At 37.7% G+C, this 17,733-nt stretch overlaps 1 protein-coding gene across 1 annotated transcript in view; it reads right to left on the bottom strand.

The window, feature by feature from the left end:
- abca12 (ATP-binding cassette, sub-family A (ABC1), member 12) overlaps positions 1–17,733 on the bottom strand; it is a 68,602-nt gene that overhangs the window by 38,812 nt on the left and 12,057 nt on the right. The window contains exons 18-32 of the mRNA XM_032566939.1: positions 17,399–17,513; positions 14,067–16,667; positions 12,977–13,089; positions 12,780–12,847; positions 12,545–12,681; positions 12,238–12,368; positions 10,740–10,882; positions 8,220–8,387; positions 7,818–8,035; positions 4,669–5,577; positions 4,404–4,510; positions 2,405–2,502; positions 1,730–1,929; positions 1,415–1,485; positions 237–364 (exon numbers count right to left, since the gene is read on the bottom strand). Coding sequence (XP_032422830.1) covers positions 237–364; positions 1,415–1,485; positions 1,730–1,929; positions 2,405–2,502; positions 4,404–4,510; positions 4,669–5,577; positions 7,818–8,035; positions 8,220–8,387; positions 10,740–10,882; positions 12,238–12,368; positions 12,545–12,681; positions 12,780–12,847; positions 12,977–13,089; positions 14,067–16,667; positions 17,399–17,513 — 5,207 coding nt within the window. The remainder of the gene's footprint in view (positions 1–236; positions 365–1,414; positions 1,486–1,729; positions 1,930–2,404; positions 2,503–4,403; positions 4,511–4,668; positions 5,578–7,817; positions 8,036–8,219; positions 8,388–10,739; positions 10,883–12,237; positions 12,369–12,544; positions 12,682–12,779; positions 12,848–12,976; positions 13,090–14,066; positions 16,668–17,398; positions 17,514–17,733) is intronic.

The raw sequence follows: 17,733 nt of genomic DNA, 5'->3' as shown, positions 1-17,733 counted from the left end.
GATTAGCTATCAATTTCAACATTGTACAAACTAAGTTACTAAGCCTTTTAGTTTGATTTGATTTGATCAGACAAATTCATTTGAGCAGCAATGACAGAATTGCAGGTCTATTCATTGTTTTGTTAAAAAAATAACTCCCTGAATTATGAGGACAAAAAATTCAAATAAAAGGCACCAAAGAGCAGAAACAAAAAGTGCACTTCTAGTGAAACTCTAACATGCAGGTCTTGGCTCACCTCTGTGTTGTTAGGTAGAGGGGTTTCCATCAGAACAAGAAGAGCTGCAGGATCTATATTCATGTGTTCCTGGACGGCCAGAATGAAAGCTTCCTTATTCCTCAGCATTTCGCCAGCTGTCACCACTCCTGCCAGAACAAACAAGATACAAGTCAGCTTAACGATATTTAGTTAAATTACAAAAAATTGCTTTTATGGAGAGTAACAAGGTGTTTTTGCATGAAGAGAAATTATTAGAAAAGTAAAGGAAAATACTTTTTTTAGTCTTAACAAAGACCCAAGTGAGAGAAAGAGTGGGCATCAGTTATAAATAGGGAAATAGAACAATCAGTAGCCTGTTTTTATGAGGAGGTTATACTAGTTTATAGTAAACTTGATTAACTTGGTTAACACAAACCATCAATCGTATAGCGGCAACTCCGTGAATGAGGACACATATAGAAGGTAGCTTGCTAAAGTTCACACAGCTAATCAGAAATGGGAAAAAGAGGGGATTTAAGTGACTTGTGAATGCTGAGTTGATTTTGGTGGGGTAATAAGGTGGGGTATATTTTCTTGGAGCACTTTCATATTAACTTAGCATCATTCAAACACCACAACCTACCAAAGAAATCATATTGAGATCAATAAGTCTACAGTGCTAATATGATGTCCAGTCATCAGATCTCAATTAATTTGAGCAAGACTGTGTTTTAATAAAATAGGAAACTTGCATATGAATGGGCAACTATTTGATGTTATCTTCAATATGGGGCAACATTTTTGAGAAATGTTTTCAATGCCTATGTGACTCTTTTACACAAAAAATAAATGTGGTTCTTAAGGCAACAGCAGGACCGACATGTTACTAGTTGGCCCTTTATAAGTTTTCTTTATAAGGTACACTTTACCTATACCTTATAAAGTGGCTGGTAGTTGTATATTCTTATCAAAAAGATGGGGAGATGCTTAAACCTTTACAGTGCAATGTGTACAATGTAATATTTGATTGCGGTAAGCTCCAGTTTAATGGAGTTAAAAAAAATTTTTTGAAGGTTAAGAAATGTTAGATAAAATAAAGCCAAAGAAAGTTAAATCCTAATGATAAATTCAAAATTAAAACCAGACAGACAAAACTGAAACTCATTAACTACAGCACTGACAGTTTTAAGAATGGACATAGAGACTGACAGACTCACCTGGAGCAGTAATATTGATCGAGCGCAGACTGCTGATGTTCAAGCCCAGCGTTTCACTCAACAAAGCAGTCCTGTAACCATGTACATTCATACTATAAATTAAGTTTGTAAATAAAAAATATAGCAAATTATGCTGTTTAATTTATTCCAAGGGGATAACACACCATCTTAATTTGATTAAATAAGTTAAGTTAATTGACTCTTCTTAAAAAACTACTAATGATATAGCCCCATAAGCATGTTGTATATTATATTTGCATGCTTCTTTGGACAATTCGTAATTTAAAAAAAATCAGATGAGGGAAATGTTTGTACCAGTCTGACTGGAGGTTGTATCTTCTGGGATCTCCGACGACAGCCTGGAAGACGATTTCTGACAGGGAGGTTTTGTTGCTCTGTACAGCGTCAGCCAAGACCTGCAGGCTTGGCAAAACTGTGTGACAGAGATCCCCAGGTTTCATGGAAAGTGACTGCAAGAGCAGGGCCACCAAATCTGAGTTCTCCAAAGCACACACCTATAGGACACAAAGTGGCTATAAATATAATGAACTCTGATGGTCTAGAATTATCAAATACTTATTTAGACACTTTTTAATGAGATAAGGTGCAATACATTAAACATTAGTAATAACATACACACAAAAACACATAAACTGCAAGAATATCTTGTTGAAGGATTATTTGTAGTTCTAAGGAAGTGCAAAGAACAAAAAAATGTCACTCAATTACAGCACAAAATCTTAAAACCTTGATAATTAGAGTGAAACTAAGAACTAGGTTCTGAGAGTGGACTTTATTGGTGATTTTTAGTTTTAAAAATTTAAGCAGTTCAAAGTGATTAGGTGATAACTTTCAGAATGGCTAATAGCACAGAAGTTAAGCTGAATTTCAAAATGGTTGCATCTGTGAATACAATCCGCAGCAACCGTCACCTTGTCTGAGTCACTATCATACGGTAAAAATAAATGACAGGCAAGTTAATGCACAAACCTCAGATCTCAGTTGGTTTAGTTGATCTGTGTATCCTGGGTCAGTTGGGCTGATCTGAAGGGCTGTCTGGATGGCTTCCTGCATGACTCTCAGGTTCTCTGTGACAGGTGGAAAAGACAGAGAGTTGCAGGGGTGAAAAGAGGGAGGCTGAGAGAGATGCCATTAGTGTCTGGAATCTTAAAGAGTTCGGCCTGCGAGGTGACAGAATAACATGACATCCCACTGGGCTTCATTACGACACACGCCATTACGGTGGTACCGTCGTTGAGCAATGAGCAGCAAATGATGTGCTTAAAGTAAAGCTCTGTGCGGGACTGATGGGGCCAGAAGGGCCAGCAGTCCTAGATGCCGTCATGCATAAAAACGCATCTGACAAGTCCTAAGAAAAGCACCACCTCAGGCTGCAAGATGGGATGACAGAATATTTAATTAGTCCAAAATTAGACAATTGTAATGTTTAATCTCAGGCTGCTCAATACCTTGAGGTCTTTGCAACCACAACAGTTTGCAGTGTTTATTAGTGGGGTTTGAGAGTTGAAAACTGAACCTGCCTACAAAGGGGTTCTATGCACACAGAAAAACATTATCGCACAAGCACAGAAGCATATTAAAAAGAGGTCATGGATGCATACTCGTGCGAGTGCAAGGGGAGACATTTAGCGAGGGCGGACAGGATAAGTGATTGAATTCTACTTTGCTAATGAGATTTAAAAAGGTGCTGAGTGGCTTTCTGTTGGAGATGGGCCACATGGCCTTGGGCTCTTTGGGAGTTGAAGCTAAGTCGGTGTGAAGCCTTATTCCTCATATCTGCAGAGTGAATATTCGAAGCGCTGTAATCATATGTGCAGTTACAACAGCACTAACAAAATGTTTTATGGTCTTCCCTTGGTCTTGCAACCGTTATAAATTACAGGGTGACGATGCTCCAAGCTGGAGTCACTGGTGACTGTTTAATGGCAGGCTGTATTTATACATTCAGGCTATCACAGTGGCTCTGCAAACACAAGCTGTAGCAACAGCAAGTGAAGGAATAAGTAGCTAAAACTGAATTTACACGCATGCTCAGATGGAGATATTTTATTATTACTTATTTATTTATTTATTTATTTATTTATTTATTTATTTATTTATTTATTATACTTAAGTCAATAACTCCATGTAGTTGGATGGGCTTTCTTAGCTAATTTTTTACCATTTGACATCACATGATCATCTGAATTTGACCATATTGTCTAACAATCATAGTCAAATTGTATTATGGGATTGGATTGGATTTGTACAAACTGGATTGTTTGATTATATATTCCTATATAATTTAATGTTTATAACAGAGACCTCTTTTCTAAGCGGTGTGGCTCAAAATTACATTAATAAGGCATTGGCATAGTAAAAATAATCTGAAATGATCTAAAATGAAATCCCAATCCCAAATTTTTTTGGGATTGGGATTATTATTATTATTATTATTATTATAACAATTACAATAATTATAATTTTAAACATTCATATATAATAATAATTTCAATAAGATTGTAAAATATAATCATTTAATAACAATTTCTAGTTATTCAAAATGGTGAAATTGTTCAATATAAAAAATAAAAATGCCTTTGTTATTTGTTATTTACTTAACTAGTAATTTAAATATTTTGAAAAATCAATTAATGTTTTTATTTATTTAATGTATTCCTTTAAATTCCATAAAGTGATCGAATATGTACATTTATTTAAATGACTTATTGAATTTTGATCCTCAATAAATAAATGCCATCTCAATCAAGTTTTGGACAAGAAGCTCTTATTTTTCTAGTTGCACCAGAGTAAAAAGCAATTATCAAACATGTGTTGATATTAATGTAGTGAAAAAAAAACAAAAAACAAAGACAATACTGAAGCACAAATGTTCAATTCCACTCTTAGTGTTTTTTATGGATTTTGCATGAAAGCCTATAAAATACACTGAATAAAAGAGAATAGTCCAAAAACATGTTTTTATTACCTGGAGATTCACTTGCCAGTGCCCTGCTAATGGTTTTGATCTCAGACGCAAATGGCAAACCATCAGGAAGCATCTCAGCAGCATTTCTCAGAATATCCATTGATGGCCTGAGGAAAATAGTACCAAAAATGTTTATATAACCCAGACTACCATACAAGACAAAAACAAGAAAGAATAAATTAGACTTATCATTGTTTGGACTAGAGAAAATAGTAGCGTACACAACAATTTTCTTTCTTTGGCTAATCTTTAAAGGAACACTTACGTCTCAAAAACTTGAGGATGAGTAAAGAAGGCAAACATCCCAAGGCTGGCGTCAATAGTGTCTTCTCGTGAAGCATTCAAGCTCCATGGCATGTCTCTTGTTGCTCCCTTCATCACAATATTCAGATCAGGATTTGAAAACAACACATGGGCCGTCTCTGTCATGTCTGCCGTGGTCGGAGGGACAGAGACGGCTCTGAACATGGCTGGGTAGTCGATTTGAAACATATCAATGATGTCATTCAAGGGGTCTCTTGTCATCATCAGCGACAGGTCGCGTTTCCGCCTGTTCCTCACTTCATGGTTGCCGCTGGACATTGGGGGTAGAACACCACTAGTGCTAACAAACTGGTGAAAAGCTGCAAACATGTTTCCAACCATCTCTTCATACACTGCAGTATCCACGTCCACACTCACTCTGATCAGAATAGATAGTGGAAGTCTGACGATTTCATACATCTTGGAAAGAGCCTGACTCAGCATTTCCGGTCCAAATGTTTCAGTTGAGGCCAGCCACACGGACATCTCATGCATGCGCTCCACCGTCAAGTAAGTGCCGTTCGTTGCCAGGAAGTGCTCCATGGCCTGGTACACCACAGGCGAATGTCCAAAAGCCCTTGTATCGACAATCAGTGTAATTATACTTTCTATTGTGTCAGCAAAAAAGGCCAAATTAAGTCCAGAAGCATTTCCTGACACCATGGGGAAGATGTCATTCAAAGTGATGTTTGCAGAGGTTAAGAAGATCACGGCTGCCTCTTCAATGAGCTCCTGGGATGAGCTGCTGCTTTCAGTGAGATGGTAGTTGACCAGAACGTGGCTCAGTGCTTTGAACGCAGCTTCAATGTAGGGCTGAAGGAAAGGAGCCACATCAAGCAATTCATCTGAAAGCTGTCTGATGGAAACCAAACTGTGGAAAGAAGACATTAAATGAATGTCAAAACGTAAATATGTTTGCATAACATAATAACCTTTGTTTCATTCTAATTCTTTATTGCAGTGATTCCCAAAACCTTTCTTTTTTCCTTTTTAGATTTGGAAGAAAAAGACATTTCCAATCTCACCCTTCATCCTCAGGAACAGATTAAAGAGCTGTAACTCATGTAGTTAGACCTGTTTGATTCCCTGGGATACTCAGATTGTGATCCTTATCCCCATGCCCGGCTCATTAATGGTGCCGACATAAAATGAGAAATCAATTTTAAGAAGAGAAGAAGGCTGAATCATGGCTAAGCTACTATCTATTCAGACCTGCCTGTTTTCAGGCAGACCAGCGTTAAATTAATCAATTTGAATGCAAATGTGACCACTTCAGCTCCTCGTGTAATTATGTATGAATCAAATAGGTTTCAGTGGTGCTTTGTGGATAATGTGGTCACAGCAAATTAAGTATTAGGTTCACGATGAGTTCATGTAAGCTGCAGGTGAAATTGTCTCTAAAGGTCGGTGCTCTAAACAGAATTCGATGGAAATGTTTTCTTTTGTCGCTGCTGTATAGCACATCTTTTACTGATTGCGCTGTAGTCAGGAATGACCTGATCCGATCCCAGGTTTCAGCCCAGAGTCCTGATCACGGCACTTTTAATTAATCAGTATCAGGAGTGTTTAACAAAACTCTGGTTCCCAATATTTGTCATTGATCTATGTCTCTGATTATGTCAGCCACTTCCCCAGCAATAATAGTTTTACGCAGCCAATTTTTCACAATTACAGCCTGCTTTTATTAGCACAGTCTGAGAAACTGTATGAAAGTTTGTGTACATTATTTTGGTGATAAAATCACCAATTTTCAGCTTAGAAATGAAGCTTGTTTCATTCTTTACAATAGCTTTCAGAGTGGGAGAGAAGCTGCAGCAGTTCCCTCTGTCATGAGTCATGTGACCTGCTCTGTCTGATGTGCTTAGACATCACACACAGGTCTTTAACACCATCCTTTAATTTCCCAATCATTCAAAGCAGAACTTGTTTTGTGGAGCAGAGAAAAGACAATACTGTCATCCTTCTAAAAAAGGTAAATCATGTCCAGATAAAGGAAATAAAAATTGTAAATAAGTGGTAGAAGGTGGTTGATCACATGGGCTAACCAACTTCTATGCATAGGATGAATTTGGATTGGGCCTATGGGTACAAAATATCACAATTTCAGCATATGTTTCATGGCTAAATAAAGATTATTACTAAATAACCTTTAATATCCTACAAAGTATACCGTCATGACCATTCATTATTTTGATTGTTTTCAAAAGGAGAGTATCTTTGTTAGAGCATGATTAACTGGAATTGCATCAAAATATGTAGCAAGGTGAATAAAGTCATGTCAAAACAGAGAGGAAACATGCTAACATTAGCAGAACACTAAAGCAAATATGATCAGGATATGAGTTCATTATTCACTGTGGGTATGCTGAGTGAATAAACATTTTTTAGAAACAAATGCACATTATAGGAAACATGTTAAGTTACATTACAGCAGCTATTTTAATTGAACTAACCCATGTTGGAGCAGCATATTGAATCTGACCTACAGAAATCCCGGTTGGAACAAAAATATTTGACACTGTAAGCAGAAAAAGGAACATAGGAAAGAACCAGAGAGACTGCTTCATCTGGAAGCTAGTTAGTGAGTGAAATGTAAGACTGATGAAACGTGGTGTATAATTTTACAGCATTTTAAAGTTGCTGCGTTGTAGTTAACGAATATGGCTTTATTAGCTTTAATGAAGTGTTGCGCTGCGATTCTGTACTGGCTGATGATTAAAATAACTCAGATTGGTGTTTGATGCAGTAGTTCCCAATCAAACTGTCCTCAAACTTTTTGGCTAAATACCATAAAGGTTGTTTCTGTTTAAAAAATTGGCAACGTTATGCTCCTTTTTTCATTCTATATTTTTCTCCTCTTTTCATTCTATATTCTTCTCAAGCAATTTTCCCATTTATCATGGGAAAATTGCTTGGGTTTCCTGGAGACCTAAATAGACCACTAAGTTAATTTGATATGATTTACTGTCAAAACAGCTCTTAGTGAGTTGAATTATTATCGCCAGATTCAACACTAACACATTGTTTAGTGATTTCCTTGAGAGCACCCAAATTATAACAAGAGTAAAGAGCACATCGTGTTAGGAACAACATAATCCAATTGTGGCTGACCTGCTTTGCAACTGCATGTCCTGGAGCAGCCTGTACCAGTATATGTGTCCCTCGTAGCTCAAATGCATGCCTGTCAGCTGCAGGAGCTGGCTGGAGAGAGTCTTGATGAACTGTTGTATCACATCTGTGCGGTTAATGCTGACGTGATAGAGAGACTGTAATGTTTTGACAATCCTGCCAGCTGCCAAGCTCACACTTATTGGTTCCATGTCCATGTGCTGTGTAGAAGCATGCAGGAGAAAAAGAGTGTAAGAAGCGAGACTGTTTATTTCCTGAGTGACAACACTGCCACCAAGTGTTGAAACTGTTTTTTTTTTTTTCGTTTTTCATTTCCAAGAAAGCACTTTTTTTTTTACAAACACATTTGTAGTTTGCATTTTAATTTGTCATGCTCCTACTCACACTCATGTTCAGGTGGGACAAGTCGGTGATTGCTGCTGCGTAGGCATCCAAAACAGGCTGCAGGCTGCTGTTGCACCACACAGCAAATCCGGAAAGGTTTGCCCCTGCTGCCTCTGCAAGAGGCTCCCAGGCTTTAAGGGCGTCACTGCAGTTCAGTGTGCCACTTGCCTAAAGAGACAAAAAAGGAGAAACCATTCTTATATCATGTTCCATACAATGTTCTAATAACCTGCTGAAAAAAAAACCTATTGTGCCCAAAACACAAAAGACTGTAGGGAGGGGGTGGCAAGGGGAAGATCCAAATATCTCTTCTTTTGAGGTTTAGAAAGAACCTGTGGGAGAAAGATAATTCTCCCACAGGTGTCTGTTTTTCATTGTGTTAATGTTGTACGCCCACATAAGCACTGAACAAATCACATACACTGAAGTACCATGTAGTCTCTTCCGTGTGTAGACTCTGAGGGTATTCATGTCTTTTGCAAGATAAGACACAAACTTTTCTCCACTGCATGGTGGTTTTATCATGATAGGGAAATTAATTAGGATGGTTCTTTTTTAATTTGATGAGGAAATGTGCAGGTTCAGACAAAAACACAAAGGAACATAGAAACACTAACTTTCTGTTGCTGTTGAAAAATTTAAATTTTACACAGCAACTGAGGAAAATTCAAATCATAGCAGAGCAGAATTAGTATTCTGGCAAAGACACTCAGACATTAAAAGTTTAAAAGCACCCTCGGATCTGAGCAGCAGGTTGGTAAACCTTAAAGTGTATATGATATTTGTTTATCCGCAATAAAAGACTCAGATGGGTGTTGGTTATTTCACTCCTCCACCATTTTGTATATTTGCAAATGTACCCAGCTTTTGCAGGTATGAATTTGGGAAAATGATAACCTGCAAAGTTCATACCAACCATGAATCAATTTGTACCAGCCAGGGAAACTATTTTTACTCACTCTGACAACCACATAGCAATTTAGAGTTATTTTCCATAACCCACTCAATGTGGAAAATGTGGTTGTAGGACTCCAACAAACATCACCTTGAGGCCAAGAGTTACTTTAGTTTGACACGAATACTAGCTAATTTGTTATTTTTAATGAGAGTAATACAAAGTTTTAGGTAATAATACAGAATGTGATTTGATTATATCACACATGGGATTTGAGCATTTTTATGACAATTTATCTCTAGAATTTCTAAAAAGATGAACCAGAGCACTGGCTTCATGCGCAGCTTCGCTAGATTCTCATCTCCCTTTAGCACTCCATCTGGTATTTCTCCCATTGAGTTAAATTCTTCTGGTTGAACTTCAACTGGGTCAATCAGTGAACAGAAGGTGTTGTTGTGAAGCGGAGGAAGTGAACAAAGCCATTCAGTTTATGTTGGCAATGATTTCAAATACTGAGCAATTTAAGTCAGAGCAAGAGGAGGGTTTAAGACATTTTACTGCTGGTAAAGACATAGTGGCTAAGCAGGGGTGGGCAATCCTGGTCCTTGAGGGCCGGTGTCCTGCAACTCTTAGATGTCTCCCTGGTCCAACACATTTGAATTCAATAGCCAAATCACCTCCTAAGTGCAGTCAAGTTCCCCAGAGTCCTGCTCATTATTTGACTCAGGTGTGTTGAAGTAGAGATACATCTAAAAGTTGCAAGAGAACAGTCCTCAAGGCCTGGAGTTGCTCACCCCTGGGCTAAGGGGTTGGTTTTTACATATAAATATGTAGCTATGAGGAAAAACTGAATTCATATGCCAGTGCTTGACTATATGGGCACAAAATGCAGGCTGAAAAGAGCAAAATGGCAATGCGTACATATTAATCTTGGCTACAATATTTCAAAGGGCAAAATGACCCAAAGTCAACTCAAAGTCAGGTAAGCTATAATTTTTTTGTGAAGCTATACATGTAAAGTTAAAAGGTTTTTCTTTCACAGCCACATGTAAAAGAGAAACCATTATGATACTATTATTTTTTACGTTCTTGTTTCTTAAAAAAAAAAAGACAACAAAAAAAGTGCACACAACAAAAACACTTTTGAAATCTAACTTTTTATCTAAAGAGTAGATTTTTCACAAATATATGTAGAGTGAATAATTTATAAATAAATTCCTGCTTACATGCAACCATCAGCTATTCTACAGTATATCCTGAAAATTTGTAATTTGGACTGTTTACCACTGAAGTCAAACCCACATTATATTCCAGTATGACAATACTGTCTCAAACCTTGTTGAGTTAAATAAATGTGCAGATGCCTATTCAAACTGTTAGAACAGACAGATTAAGTTACAAAAAAACAAGACAGTTTTGATACATTAATCAGATGGAAGCTATTGAAAAAAACGAGACATTAGACAAGGATGAGAAACGGTTCTTGTCAAATGCAACAATGCATGACAGCTGGTGTGATGGCTTTCTTGTCCACCTCAAACGCGGACATGTAGACAACTATAACAAAAGGGAACTGCAAATGATTGTGAAGATTCAGAATAATGAGTGGATAAAAGCTGACTGACCTGCTGGGCTGCTTGAAGAGTTCCTTGTATGGCAAACTGCATTCCTTCTGTGAGCTCAGACATGTTGAGATGACTAGTGTTCACAGCCAGCCCAATGTCTCTCATCAGGGCCACCAGGGGCATCTGAAGGCTTTGTAGCATTACTGAGAAGAGGAAAAAATGAAACTGACAAATGCAAATTACCTCTATAAGCTAAATGAAAAATGTACAGACACTGTTCCTTTATGCATTTTAGTTTGAGATTAATAAAGATCAGATAATGTGAAGGAACACTGATGCATAAATGAGATAGTGCTGCCGTTTTCTTCATTTTCTCTTAGATTAAATATGACTACCTCTATCGAAGTACCTACATCACATAATTTCTGTCTTTGTTTTGTTATTTTACTTGGGATAAACATAACTGGTGGCAGCCAAAATCAGATCAGATCAGGACTCACAGAAAACGGGACATTGTTACAGAACAAAACAGCCTTATCTGAGCCTGTCTGATACTAACTTTTGCTGACATGCAGATCAAATAATAAAATAGTTTGAAAAGTTTCAAATCCCTCAGTGCAATTATTATATGAATATATTCTGGAATGAGGCAGTTTTGAAAGTCAAAACACCACTGGTGACCCCAAGGGAGAGCTCTACGAAGGAGATGGAAATGCACCTTCAGGTGCTTTGAGTAGAAAAGCTAACTCACATGTCTTTACTTCCTAAAAGTTTACCAAAACCCTTAATTTATATACACTTTCACAAAACATCAATGAAAATCCACAGATATGATGAGAGTTGTGTTCTTACAGTAGGAGTGGGCGTCTGGAGGTTAACTTGTAACTAAATAATACAATACAAAAAAGATATAGAAATATATGGAGAATGCTGAAACAAAGTTCTAATTTTTTATTTTTTACCAGTGTTGAAATAGTTTTTTAAACAAGGGAGAACAGAACAGTTAGAAAACAACCTCTGGAGTGGACTAAAATTTGGACCAGAAACATCTTTAGTGATGCTTGAGCTAAATTTCAACACATAATTTGGACTAAAAGTTGTACATTTGCAAAAAAGACTATACAATCCAAGTTAGTTAAATAAAACTGGTGTACCAAGAGAGCATTCAATAAAGATTACAGTCAAAATTGTCCGTCAAAGCTCACACAATCACTGGAATCATTTTGTCTTGGCAGACATGATATGACCATGTGCTTGTTTGCCTGCCTAGCGGCAATAACCTTAATTTAACAAACTATAATTTAGGAAAATTGGCTGGAGCAGATAGAGTTGCTGAAAGGGAAGTGCCTGTTTAGTTTTGTGAATAATGTAGATGTTTAAAATAGCAAAATAAGGCTTTGAGGCAAGATTGCATACTCTTGGTACAATTGAAATTTTAGATGACTTGCACAATCTGTGCCTTATTCCTTTTAGCTATTTAAACATGCTTCGTCTGGATGAGTCAGCAGTTTGCCTGTAAGACTTTTTTTGTGTCTGTTGTGTCTCTTGGTTTTCTCACCATTCTCTGCTTGCATGTTCTTTACCACAGCTTCAGTCAGTTTTTCAAAAACAGGCATGACTGATGAGATGTTGCTCCATAGTTCTTCTCCTTCGAAAGTTGACAGCAGGCCTTCCAGCATTTGTTCAAGCCTGGTACAGAAGAAAATAAAATTTGGATTGAGGCAACTTCCTCTGTCTGTGAACTGAGGGAGATCAAAATGCATAATCTTGCACAGACAGCTTAAAGGTATGGTTTAAAATAATTTGAAAACACCATGAAATTATTTCTTATATCTGTTTATATTGCTCTGAATAATTGCACTTACTTGTCCCATGTGTCTTGATCTGCATTCCCAGTCATCACCTGCTCCAAAGCAGGAACAATAAGGCTCAAATTGTCCAAAGATGTTGAAGGTGGGCTTTCTATTACAAGTTGCAAGAACATTCCCACAAGTTTGGCCAGCTGTTATTGAAACAAACACACACAATTAGGCATGACTTTATTATTACTTTTGTTGCAAAGGTTCTCACACTACATGCATCAGAGCACATAAACTGCACCTTGTCAATAAGATCTGGTAAGGTTTTCATTGACGCTCCCTCAAAACTCTCCCAGAGACTCATGTTGCCTGAAATTATATGGAACATTTTGACAAAGTCAAATTAAATTTGTACTGCTCCATATGCAAACAAATATCAGAAATCACCAGGATTTAACATGACGTCTCCCCAATAATTCCACTAAGAAGCTGACTTACCTTGTCCAGGGTTCAAGATGAAGTCTGTTATCTTAATGAGGACAGAGATGTAGTATTGCGTTGAGGAGTTTTGAGGCAGGAAGCTCTCGATGGCCTTCATCTCATTCAAAATTCTTGAAAACAAAGCAAAAAACAACAGTACTTTCCATTTTAGTATTCCTCTTGAAAAGGTTAAAATGTTCTTTTCAACTACTTTATCTGGTTTGTTTAACCACCAGAAAAAAGTCTGACATAATGCTTCCTTTCTACAAATACATTTTATCTTTTTGCTTATCATTAGTGCAATAAATACCAGAGCATATCGACTTAATCCTTTAAGTACATATCTGCCATTGGAAATTTTGTGCAAACCATTTGTTAATGATCTGGGATGCTATGTACCTGCTGTGATAACTAACAATTATTTTCTTTATACTACACATAATCTCTTGAAAGGAAATGTATTTATGTTACTCCATCAAATTTCTCCCTGTTGGAGTCTGCATAGTTACCAATATTTTGGTAGGATCAGTGGTCATTATTTGTCAGATTCTATGAAAGGGCCAAAATGGATCAAACAGGGATCAGAACCAAATTAAGTTTTCAGATATTATGCAAGTGAAACGATATCTAAACATTTTCATTTCACATTTATTATATTTAATAATTTATGAAAAATACTGATCTACAAAAACAAAAACTGATGGCTCATGGTTTAAATTAAATGGTGCAAATGGAATGAGAATGGAATAAGTTTGGGATGAAATGTCAGTGCAAAAGGACAGAATGAGAGTCTGAATAGGCAAAGTGGTAAACTGACCCTGCAGGGAATGATTGCTTCTTACATGAAACAAAATAAGATATTGCTTCTGTTCACAGCTGACTTTACTGAATTAATTGCATGACAGGCCATATTTGGTTCAGACAGCAAGACACACCAATTTTAAAAGACAAAGATGTCAATAAAACAAAAACGGATTTTAAAGTCAAGATTTTTTTGCTCAACTATTATTTTCTAATCAAAATGTTCTCATATTTTTTCCAACTGTGAAAACAAGAACTGTGATCATTTTACTCCACGAGAATTAGCAAAAGCAGCCCCATTACTCACATTTGATTCCACTGATCTGGCCCGCTGGATGTAGATGCACTCTCAAAGTATGTAGTGAGCAGCTTGACCATTGGCAGCAGATATTCTGCAAAGTCTTTTAGTATTGTTTGTTGGATAACTTTCTCAGCTCTCTCCAGGATGAATAGGGAGATGTTACGTGACGAGGCAAAACTCGTGTCCTGGTTAATAATAAAAGTTAGAGAACCCTCCACAATTCCCAGGATGTCCTGCTGCACAGCAGGTGAAGGGGGCCCTATGACTGGACCATGGATCTGCAGGGCTTTGTGGACGCCAGTTAGGATCGCAGCTATAAAGGCATCACTCTGTAATTCACCTGGTTGCTCTGCCATTCTTATGGCATTGTTGAAAGCCTCTGTGATGTTGGTTATTGTCAAGAGGAATGCTGCCACATCTTCGTCTATCAAAGGAGTTACTGTCTGTAGCAGAAAATTTAGGTCTCTAACAGAGGTGGAAAACGGTGTTGAAGAGTTTCCCCACTGGAGCATGCTAGAAATGGAGGAATGGACGTTTGGCTGTTTTATCCATCTCTCAGTGAGGTCAAGGTAGAGTCTGACTTGAAGCTGAATAGAGTGCAGCTGTTTCATGCCTGGAATGTTATCCTGAAGCTCCATTATGGTGTTTGTGTAGTTCAACAGGTGGCGAATGATCTCAATCGTTGTTTGTCCAATGACACTCAGGTCTGCCCCATCCAATGGGTACTGCAGATTGTCCATCAGGAACTCAATCTTCTCACTGACATACAGGGTGAACTCAATCTGAGACAACTGAGTTGCCACTTGAATCCTCGTGATGTGGAAAAAGTCACGTAGGAACCTTGAGACTGAACTGTTTCTGGTGATCGTTTCCAGCTTCGTCAAATACCAATCCACAAGCTCCAGGAAGACTTTCTGTGTACGAAGTGGGTCCTCCATTGAGGTAGTATTTAAGCGGTTAAATGGTTCCATGTCAGTGACCAGCTGTATCAGTTGCTCCACCATTGTGATTTCCATATTGATATCTGAACTGTTCTGTTGGTTCAGTTCAAGTATCATCTTGATATTGGTCAAGATGGTTTCCAAGGTTTGCACAACAGCAGTGTCAGGATCAGAGCTAAAGTCCACTTGGTTGAAATCTCTAAGAGTTTCTGTGACAACATCTGAGATGAAAAACAGGAGGGTTGTTTCGTTTCGGAGTGCTGGTGTGTTTGCCAGAAAGCTGCTAATGTCATTTATCAATCCAAGAAGACATGTCATTGTCAGGTTCCTCTCTTGTCCAGAACACGTTTTGTTAATGTCAGTGAAAATGTTCACCATCTTTACCACCAGATCATTCAGATTGGAAGCTCCAGCAAGTGTTGCAATTTCATAAAGATCAAACCCAGCGAGGTTTGACTGTTCCAGAATGTTCTTGAGACTAGCTGTTGTGATGTTTTGCATCTCTGTGACTAATTTCAAGAAATAAAGGGTCTGTTTGAACGTTTCCACATGGGCTGTATCATTTGGTGACAGCATGAGCGAGAAGACTATTGTGCTAAATTCTTCCAGCTCCTGGCTCCAGGGGACATTGCTGGCCAGTGGTATTGTGACAGTTGTATCTCCACCCACTGCAACCATAAATTCTATTACGTTATCAAGTAAAGTAAAGATTTCTGAAATTCCTTCCATGCAGTTCTTGCCTTCTTCACATTTGGGGACCAAATTCTGCAGAGCTTTAAACTTCTGCAGAAAGTAAGTAGCATTTTCCTGAACATTGGGTGGCAGGAAAGCCATCAACCTCTGAATGATAAGGTCCTGGGCAACATCTGGTACAACCTGAGAGAGAGCCTGGAGGTTGTCAGGGTTGAGTAAGTTAAGAAGGTCCATGAAGGCTGCCTGAAGGTCAGTGACTTGAGCAGCAGTTAGTTGGTCATTGGTTGACAGAAGATGCTCTATGTTTTGCTGTCTGAAGAGAGAAGTTACAATCTTTTGAATCTCTTGTAGGTATCCAAGAATTATGTTGGTTGGCTCATCATCTGGAGAATCAGCTAGATTTTGCAGAAGCTTCATGGCACCAAGGATGACTTCATCAAAGGACTGGTTGGTGAAACCGTAGAGTGCCTCTTTGAGAAAGGCAGCATCTTCAGGTTTAATGGAAGCTGAATATGTTAGCAAACTATGTCTCAAGATGTCAGAGAAAGAAAGTGTCATATTACTCTCCAAAGACAGGAACTCCATGATTAACTGCTCCAGTCCTTTCATTGCTAAATCGGTTTCTTTAGAGGTAAATATCTGGGGGTTGAGCCTGATTATCTGTAAGACTGCATCAAGCACTGTGGAGGCATTAACCGGAGCACTTTCAAAGAGCAGAGGCTGGAGTGGTTTAAGACCTGCGGATTCTAACAAATCACTGATGAGCGGACCTATGACGGCAGGGCCTGAGATATTTTGGTTAGGCAGAGCAATGATTGTTTGGACAAAGCCATCCAGGTCCAGAACCAACTTAATGAGATAGGCAGAGAGTGCATCTCCCTCTTCAATCTCATGTTTTAAATACGTGGCTGTCAGATTTTTGTAGACTTCCCCATACACATGCTGCAGCAGACTCCCTGTTCCTCTTAAAGCACTATAAGAGTAGGATAGAAAATAAGAACAAAAATTACGATTAGGTATGTTCATGTAACAACAATGATAAAGCAAGAAAACAGTATAAAAATTAATGTGGAAAGCGAAAACGTCTGAAAAGAACAAGGTTTGTCAGCTGCCACAACGACGGCCTTCATCTGCTCACCACACTGTTGATGTGGGATGATTTTTATTATATGTTCTTATGTATTTTTATATCAGAAGTGTGTACTATCCTTTATTCTATTTGTAAAACCATGGGAATTTCTAATTTCCCTATAATTAAAACTACAATCTTATCCTATTTAAATTTGTGAACTCACTGGTTCATACTTTATGTGTTAATTAACTATCTCACTAAATTCCACAAAACTTAAGGAAATTTTGGAGCTCAGTGAAAGAGAAATTCAAAAATGAGCAAAAGAACAAAATAAATCTTTAATATCTTGGTTATTAACCTTGGCAGAGGTCTGTACCCTTAGAACATGTATCTCATCCTGATACTGTCTAATATCTGTTATTTTATGTGAGATCATATTTTCCAACCAATAAGAATGACGACAAACATAGACGTAGCATTTGACAAAAGACCATTCCTCTAAATAGCAGTGTTTGATAAGACCATAGATAATCAATGCTTAAAAGCTTTTGAAGGTAAATCAAGTCCACAGGGAGACAAAGTACTCACATAATTACCTCATATAATGTAGACAAACAGTTTTTGACACTTACTTCAGAAGGACATCTTCATTTGGTGACATCACAGCATCCGCTGCTGCTTTGACAAACTTTGACCACTCCAGACCAGTGTCACAATGAAGGGCCATTGATTGGGCATTAACACAGCCTAAAAATAAAGTAAAAAAAAAGAGAAAAATAAAAAACAACTTTGTAGCAATATCTGGAAATACATATTTTTTTTATTTTCACTGGTAAACATCTATTAATTACTGTATTTAGAAAAATTATTCTGGTTCACAGCAAACATAGGTTAGTTCAAAAGTATGCATACGGTAGTTGTACATTAGGAGTTGTTTTCAATCAACCAACAACCTCTTTTCTGACAG

This window comes from Xiphophorus hellerii, chromosome 7 (assembly GCF_003331165.1).
Source record: "Xiphophorus hellerii strain 12219 chromosome 7, Xiphophorus_hellerii-4.1, whole genome shotgun sequence".
NCBI classification, from domain to species: domain Eukaryota; kingdom Metazoa; phylum Chordata; class Actinopteri; order Cyprinodontiformes; family Poeciliidae; genus Xiphophorus; species Xiphophorus hellerii.
Note: the sequence above shows the minus strand (reverse complement) of the source record. Positions and strands in the feature narration are given on the sequence as shown.